The sequence below is a fragment of the Carassius carassius genome, chromosome 37 (genome assembly GCF_963082965.1).
Source record: "Carassius carassius chromosome 37, fCarCar2.1, whole genome shotgun sequence".
NCBI classification, from domain to species: domain Eukaryota; kingdom Metazoa; phylum Chordata; class Actinopteri; order Cypriniformes; family Cyprinidae; genus Carassius; species Carassius carassius.
Window position 1 is genome coordinate 20,735,226 of NC_081791.1, and position 9,326 is coordinate 20,744,551.

At 35.5% G+C, this 9,326-nt stretch overlaps 1 protein-coding gene across 1 annotated transcript; it reads right to left on the reverse strand.

The window, feature by feature from the left end:
* Positions 1 to 2,047: 2,047 nt before the first annotated feature.
* Positions 2,048 to 8,778, reverse strand: LOC132118333 (high mobility group nucleosome-binding domain-containing protein 3-like). Its single transcript, XM_059528113.1, has 7 exons — positions 8,618 to 8,778; positions 6,827 to 6,877; positions 6,587 to 6,616; positions 6,203 to 6,253; positions 5,809 to 5,916; positions 4,422 to 4,521; positions 2,048 to 2,778 (listed from the first exon to the last, which is right to left on the reverse strand). Exons 1-7 carry the CDS (start codon positions 8,630 to 8,632, stop codon positions 2,771 to 2,773), a joined length of 363 nt encoding a protein of 120 aa, XP_059384096.1. The 5' UTR covers positions 8,633 to 8,778; the 3' UTR covers positions 2,048 to 2,770.
* Positions 8,779 to 9,326: the final 548 nt, after the last annotated feature.

Sequence of the window (9,326 nt, forward strand, 5' to 3'; positions counted from 1 at the left end):
ACGCTTAACTGCTGACACTGGGAGTATAAGTGTGGAGGAGAAAAACAGTAAGATGCTTAAGAACTACATGAATATAGCAAACTGATGCAACTTATCAAACTTTTGAGTAACTGTGGTGATCTGGTGAAGTGGCTGAGTAGGCATTAAACTTCACAAGTAGGTTCTGACAATAGAAAGAAAAAAAACACTCAAAGTGTGACTCATTTTGATCCAGAATAATAAAAAATACAATACATAAACACCTTTTTAAAATAAACTGGATTAAAGATTCTAAACGGAACAATGTTTTTATTTTGTTATCAGTGGCGTGCAGTATTTTTTCTTGCCACTGGAGGTCAGGACTATCATTTGAGAGGATGGGTTCAGGGGCCAAACGTGGGTCAAAGGTTAGAAGAGTAAATAAAAAGGGTTTTGCGTTCTTGCATCTCGGTAGATTCAACAGAGCATTCCAGATTGTTATAGTCTCCTAAAATAATCATTTTTAATGAGAGCGTGACCATTAAACACATTTCACAAAGAGTAACCTCTAATAATAATTAATAAACATTGGCTCTATAAAAATATTTAAAGTGAGGGATACAATCTTGTAAGCACCAACCACAACAATTCTGTATCAGAATCAATCAGTACATAAATGTGGGCTTAATTCTATACCTCAATGTATAATACATAATATATCTTAAATTTGTTGATGCATTATTATTTGGTCTTACATATAGTTTTCATGGTAGGTTTATTTAAACTTAAGCAATGTGGATGATAAGAATAATGTGAATAAAGTTTCCTATTCCATTTTATTTAGAGCACTTTTAAACTAATATTCAGTGTTAAATAATTATTTGAAATGTCATGAAATTCAGTGGGTCTACTTTGTAAAGACATCTTTATCACAAATAAGTAACAGGAACACTATAAAATGCACAGTGTTCCTGACAAGTGTAGATCCTCTAAAACAACCCAATCACTTTTAAAAAGAAAGAAGCACTTTCATTTCTGTACTTTGGAAATATGTTGCTTGTGTGATCATTAAACAGATTATTACAATATAGTGCTTTTGGTCTATTGGCTGGACCTGCAGAAAGACAGGAGTCCAGACCAACGAGTGTTGTCAGTCCATTCATTTCCTCTTCTCTGTTCCTGCCTCCCCATGGCATTGCTGACCTTTCACTTTCTGACATCAGCAGTTGTATTTAGTGAGTGTGTGCATGTGCGTTTAGGGTCACATGTGTCTGTGTATAAAGAACTATACTGAATGGCTTTTGTAGCTTTAAACTAAACACCCTGGACCCTCAAGAGTTTTCCACAAATTTAACTATTTAATAGTGTTGCCTTTTTTTTTTTTTTTTTACTGTCTCTCTATGAATTGCATTTTGTTATTAATAGCAGTCTTTAAAGTAACCATTAATATGCTGTTTTAGACATTTGATATGAAATTTCTAAGTTTTTCCTGAGGAAGACACATGCTGAAAGTGCACTACGTTTCTTTCACATCTGGATTTCTGATGCATCACTGAGAAGTTAAATAACTGCTTTCGTTCACAGATGTATATCCAACCCAATATTACAATAAACTGAGAAAATACGAGCCACAGCAGAAAAATGACCATGTTTTATGTAAATTTCATCATGTGCAGTTTCATAGTGGCATCAATAGTTACTTTAAAAATTGTGATATACTTGTGTTTTTGAAGAAATAGCGTGCTTATTTAGATTTCATATTTTCACAAAAATTAAAGATCAAATAAGAGTAATATTATAAAGACAAGCCAATTGAGTGAGCTAGGCCTTTAAGAGCATTATTAAAGAATACGTTTCACTTAATTCTAGATACAAATGTATGAATAAATCAATTAATGAAAGACATTAGTAAGAAAAACAGAAAAAATTAAGTTGAGCTATTTTGGCAAAAAAGTTTTTTTTACTTAATTTCTAACATTAGTCAAAAATATTAGACCAACACTAAGCCTGCTTTGAACTTTTGTATAAAGAGAGCGTAGTACTTATGGAGGATTAAAGCAACAACTAGTAAGAAACACACAAGAGTCAATTGACTGTTTATTCATTTTTTATTTGAAAACATTTTACAGGGTATCTCAAACCAGTTCAGTGGACTTGTATATCTTTCTGAGATTCCAGTTCTTGTAGAGAACCTAACCTTTTACCTAACCTTCTAGCACAAAGCACCACTTGTTTATTGCTATGGATTTCTGCCACTGTTAAGGGTCATGTTTAATTCAGCAATTTTAAAAGAACACGCCTGAATCTCAAAATGCTACAAAGGAGATAAATAAGCAAAGGTTTACTATTTAAATCTCTCGGCCACATTTGCTCCCTCTTTCTGTATCTCTCGCTCTTTTTTTATGATATTTAACCAATTAAATAAGACTCAAAGACAATACACACCAAATACTTGCACCTTAGTAACCATATATATGGAGCTAAGGATATGTGCTCTGGTGGCAAAAGATGAATTGGTTGCTTTTAACAGGTTGGATGTGACAAGTTCCAAGTGGCTGTATTTGGCAGGCAAGCTGCTGGTGAAATTTTCAAGAGTAACTGTTGTTTTCCTTGAAATTAAACTATCTTTCTGTCAGATGAAAGAGAAGTAGACGGGTATGGTGCTTCAGCGGGGAGTGTGAGTTTTAGCTAAGGATATCTAGTACGGTAAGTCTAAAAAAGTTCGCATTTTACAAAATACTCAGTAGGAATAAAAATGTTTGTTGTTATTCCAGAAAACAACTTCAATCACTCTTTCGCCTCAGTCTTGGCCTCAGTTCCCTATACAGAGGGGGAAAAGCACAGAAGAAGAAGAATATGATTTCCTAATGCAGAGAACGTTTTGATAGGACTTACGTTTTTCTAAAACTGTTAGATTACCTGATGTGAAGTCAGACAGACGGAACAAAAGCCACTCAGTTAGTATGAGTAAATACAAATACAAATGATGATCACAACTTACCTCAAATAAAAAAAAAAATCATAAAAGAATTTGTTTCATTTAAATATTTCACTCAAAGATGAAAACGGCTGAAAATGTTCTCACTCTAGATCCATTTGATTCTTCATCAGAACAGATTTGGAGAAATTTAGCACATCACTTGTTCTCCAAAGGATCATCTTATGTGAATGGGTGCCGTCAGAATGAGAGTCCAAACAACTGATAAAAACATCACAATAATCCACAAGTAATCTGCAAAGCTCTGGTGCATTGATTAGCATCCTGTGAAGTGAAAAGCTGCTTGTTTATAGTATTAAGGTGTTTTATCTGTTTTGAAATGTTGTCACTTGTAAATGGTGCTGGATCTCAGCATATTTCTCTCTTGATTCAGAATGTTTTCACTAGAGAAAGTAGTATTAACCAAAGAGGACTTGTAATGGTTTTGATGTTAAAAACGTCTAAATTAAGGATTAGTTTTTTTACAAACATGCAGCTTTATACCTCACAAGATGTTAATTTACAGACTGGAGTCATTTGGATTACTTGTGGATTATTGTAATGCTTTTATAAACTGTTTTAACATTCTGATGAAACCCATTCACTGTAGATGATCCATTCATCCAGCAATTTGTAATTTTTGGGTGAATTATTCCTTTAAACTCAACAACTTCCCTTATAATAAACTACAGGAAAAAACAGATAAGAGTGCATTCATATACTTATGTTTACGTTATAATAAGTAAATCAACTTAAATTGTAATTAATTAAATTCAAGGTGAAGTGTGTATTTTTAAATAAATACTTTCTTCTATCCTAAGCGTATGTGGATAGACTGAGCAATGACTGTTTGAAAACCTTTTTGAATACAGTAATTATTATTGCAATTGGGTACACTCTGGAATATCACTCTTCAAAATCACAAAAAGTTGTGATCCATAATATCAAAATTAATGCACTGAACATTTTGTTAACCTTGGCTACCAATCATTCACAATGTAATTAATTCTGCTCATTTCTCTTTTTTCTATGGTCTCAGATAAAGAGATGGTTGAATATATACAGTGCCGCTGCTAGCCATTTTGGTGCCCTAAGCATAATTCCTTTATGATGCCCCCCACCCCGACCCCGAGAAAAAAAAAAAACGTTCGCCCGCCCGAACAACCGGAATGGACCATCCGGAATGGGGGGGGGGGGGGGGGGGTACTTTTTAGACTAGACTAGAGCAATTATTAAATATCTTTCTTGTTCCCCCTTTTTTGTTACATATACATGGCTAAAATGTGGCTAATATTTCTATAGGCTAATGAAATAATACTGGCATTTAAAAAAAAAATTCATTAGGCTATTTTTGGTGCCCCCTCAGCACTTGGTGCCCTACGCACAGTGCGTGATGCGCGTGTTGGGAGCGGCGGCGCTGAATATATATCTAGATGTGATGGCGAAGAGCACACAAGCACACACTGCACTCTACAAACTCTCGTACCCTTTACTCTAACACTCTCACTCTGCCCTCGGATGGACAGGAAGGAGGGGGCAGAACTTCTCCATGATGACACACTGACAGATGAGCGAGAGACACAGATCTGTGCATGCGTGCATGTGTTTGTGAGTGAGGGTTCAGGCACATGCAGGTGTTTCAGAAGCCATGAAAAGGGATATATCAAAAGATGTTTAGACATTGGTCAATATAATGTAATTCAAGTTAGTACAGAGCACTGAAAAATCTTGATATGTAATGCTTCCTTATTCATTTTGACACACGAAAATTGGAAAAGCAAGGAGGAAACCAGGACAAATTATATGAGGATGAAAATAAGTTGAATTACTTTTTAAAGCAATATTATAACCTAAAAAACAAAGTTGCCATTGGCACTATCAACCCATCTGAACTTTACATGAATACCACCAATTCACACCCAGTCATTTCAGTGCAAGACTTCCAGAATACACTTCACCACAACATGCCTGTAACTAGGTCATTCTTTCACATGTCTGCTATTTCATTATCATTCACACAACAAATGTTCTATGAAAATTATTTTCAAGTCCAAGAGGACGATTCAAGTAATCTCAGAGCATTTTGAGGAAGGGGAGACAAAATTCATATAAAAGCTACATAGCAACTTGATATGCCATATGCAATGTTAAATTACCAATGCTGCACTAAAAGTAGATATACATTATTTTCAAAAGTTTGGGGTCAATAAGATTTACTTTTTTTTTAATATAAATGCTGTTCTTTTGAATCGTCTATTAATCCAACAATCCTGAAAAAAAGTATTCATGATTTTCAAATGAGCATATCAAAATGATTTCTGAAGGATCATGTAACACTAAAGACTGGAGAAATGGCTGCTGAAAATGTAGTTTTGCTATCACAGGAATATTTGTTAAAATATATTCAAATTAAAACATTTATTTTAAATTGTCACATATCACAATATTTATTTACTGTATTTTTACATTTACATTTATGCATTTAGCAGACGCTTTTATCCAAAGCGACTTACAGTGTTCAGGTCTATAAATTGTTTTTTATCAGTATGTGTGCTCCATGGGAATTGAACCCACAGCCTTTTGCATGCTGGACCACTGAGCCACAGGTATTTTTGATTTAATAAATGCAGCCTTAGAGAACACTTTCTGAAAACGTCAAGATGTCTTACCACCACCAAACTAATAATGTAAAGGCTTGGGAGTAAATATCATTTCGGTCATACTTCATCTTTGCTCTTCATGTTTAATTTCACACTGTTTCTCTATTAAGGCCACATAGATATTCCTTCTATCTTCTCAAATGGCCAAACATGCATAAGGTCTTACTGCAAATGCATCACAATGATATTAACAACCACAAAGAGTTAGCGCACCTCCTCTGGCTTGGTCTCTCCATTTGCAGTGGGCGCCGATTCTTTCTCCTCTTTCTTTCCTTTGGCTCCGCCCTTCTTCTCCTTTACCACTTTGTCATTGGATGGCTTCTGTGCAGAAAACAAAAATGGGACAACGAGTTAAGTAATTCTGTCCCAAACCAGTTTAATTGCTCCAAAATACATCGGCCAGCACCGGATCACGCCAGTTCTCTCTACTGTGGAAATTCTACTAAACTGGCTACTAAAAAGTTCATATCGTCCATACAACACACTAGCTTCATCAACATGCTTTCATATATTCAGGAAAGAACTTATCTACAATGCAAAGCACATGCAAAAACATGCTAAAATGTCACAAAGACAGAGACAGAATACAGGAAAAGAGAGCTATTACCTTGGCAGCTGGCTTTTTGGCTTTTGGTTCAGCTTTAGGAGGAGCTGGTTTCTACAGGTTGAAAGAAGTTAAAAACAGTGTAAGGATATCAAAACCGATAATACAAAAGCCACAAAAAATGGCAAAAATTTATGTATAACACAATAATAAAGTAGTTAGGTACAAGTTCAATTAAAGCAAACACATCTAAAGCGTATCATTGAATAATACAGAAACACTATGAGTGTGTTTGTAGTTGAGAATACCTAGAGGGCATGTGATAGGACTATATTGCTCATGTTTATGACAAACTCGTTTCTAAAACTGGTTTCCACTGCTTTTTAACTCTTCTAGGGGATATGCAAATGACATCTGGGCACATGGAAAGAAAGAAAAGACACTTACTGAGGAAAGACGCTCTGACCTCCGAGTAGGCTAACAGAAGCAAAAACATTGAAAGTGTGCAGATAGTTGATCAAATTGGCAATAGCTAAACCACAATAATGACATTTTTAATCGATTTTATTGGCATCAGCAATGTCAGTCAAACAAATATGTACATAAACTGATATTTAGGGTTATTTTTTTAGGGTTAAACTGCACTTTTAACATTTGAAAACGAAATGAATGAAAATGGTAATTTACCTCCTGCTTTGTAACTTTGGTGGCATCTTTGGCCTCTGCTCCCTCGGGTGACTGTACAGACAAAACAAACATGCAAAATTTGTACATACAGACATTTCTTCACACAAATAAATTTTTTATTTCATGTGACAGATAGATTAAATAAGATGCAAAAAGACTTCTGAGACAAAGTACTTATCACCCTTTAGATGCTAACAGGTTATCTTTTTAACTGATAAATTGACACTTGCAAAGATAATGCTAATTCAGCTCATTTCATAAACAATGTTCAGTAGCTTTTGTCTGTCAGACTTCACTGGTATAATCAGATACACTGCTTTGGTCACAGATATATATATATATATATAGTGGATATTATGAACCATTATTTAATAAAGTAGCTTCACCTCAGAGGTCTACATCTTCTCAATTGTATCCAACCATTAAATCATGCAACGTCATTTTGACATAATCTGTTGAAAGTCAATTCATTGTGATAAAATATTTCATGAGGTTATTTTAATGACCAAAAACATTCTATTTATTCGTGTTCTATATTTTAGCTGCAATATTGATATACATACAGCCTTAAAAAAAAGAGTTAATAAAAAAAATGTTTAGACCCAAAAGGTAATATTTACACCATGGCAAAAAAAAAGTTTTTTTTTTGTTTCAATACATTTTGACTAATTCTATTTTGCTTATATAATGTTTATACATAGGGGGAACAAACAAAATCATTGTTTAAAAACAATACTATAAGCTGAATAAACCGCTCAAACATAATTTGACCTTCTGTGTTTGAACTTTGTCTGGATGGTAGGCAGCTCAATTTAAAAACTTAAAACGCTCTTAATTTATTTTATTTTATATTTGTTGGAAAACATATTTTGGCGCCTATTCTTGTAAACTCTTGTAAAATGAAGAGACACTCCCACTAGGGAAACTCACCCTTCAGTGCCTCTACCATGAACATATCTCTGCCTGATAAAGCACGAGTGCAATCTCGATGGATTTTTAATTTCTGGAAAAAATGCTAGGCATTATTCGACGCCTTCCGCTGAATGTAGGATAGTGAAGCTCGGTGGATCAATGTTAATAAAGCATCATTTGAGCATTTAAAAAAAAAGAAAAACATATTGTGATGTTAGTATGGTTATTTGTTAATAGTTTCCCCCTACTAAGTCCACAGTTCAACCGTGTTTTGTTTTGTCTAACCGCCACAATCGCCTTTATAGAGTTGAGTGTGACTGAGAAAGAGCGCTCGGTTACATACGGGTCTGCCGCTCCGCAATGGGGGTGGAGGAAGAGCCTGTCGGTTCAAACATGGCCATACAAAAATAATGAGGACCTCTATCGATCGACGAAATGAGCTAATAAAAAACGAACGTCTTAAAATGGAGGTGAGCGAGTATCGTACTCATTCAGCGTAAGCAGAACGCTCAGTTTTGATTCCAACCGAGAGCGACTGAAGCATCACCGCAAAGTGACATTCAGCACAAGTGCGCACAAAGTGGCGACTTCACTGCGAAAGAGGCATCGGGTTATTAAACAGAGAACTATCATGGAGGGAATCAGCAAATGTGACGATGATCGAATACAAAGAAGACCGAACGTTCCATTGCTGCTGCAGGATTCCATAATCGAAACCGCGGATTAGGATAGAATGCTTTTAAAAACTTGATCCTCGTCTTACCTGCTCGACGCTGCTGCGTACGTTATCGTCGTTGAAACGCGAGCCGCTATTTATTTACAAAAAAAATCAGGGAAAATCAAGGATATGTGATGATTTTAAAGTATAAACTGGCTTACCTTCCTCTTGGGCATTTTTACAAAATTTCCTGTCACTTGTCTTATTAAATTAGAAAAGCAGGTATGGACCTGTGAGGTGGGTGAGTGAGTTTAACTACCACCGACTACAGGATCAATATCTAAAACACCTCTGGTAATAACATGTTAATATTATGCAGACCTCAGACTCTTCCCTCATCTTTGTCCATTGGTCAGTTCGGTCCACACTTAACAGTCATTCCTCAAAGCGATTGGTCTGCGAGGCAAATATGTAAATATGACGCGCTCAGACATTGGTTTGAATTTTGGAAAACTCTTCAGCCGCTCAACCTCATTGGTTACGCGCTCTGTGTATGCAAACGAGTGCGCTTTGTATTGGGTAGGTTTAAAGGTCCGCGTGAGAGGGGGATAAAGCGACGACACACCAATCCAAGCTTGACACCGCACGCTCGGCTGTATGGGAAACGTATGCGCGGCCTCAAAAGAAATGGAAGTGTACACTGAAATAGAAAAAATTGTGTCCATTAATGTGCTAAGTAACTCTGCAACGTATCGACTAACATAATAACACTGACTTGTATTAAAATAACATTTACTTACCTCAGCTGATGCCTCTACTTCAGTATCACTCCTGTTAAATAAGCATGAATGAACTTAAATTTAAAAATCTCACAGAAAAGTCACAGACAAGGCCACAATTCACCCTAAAATCAAAAGAGAAATTTACCTT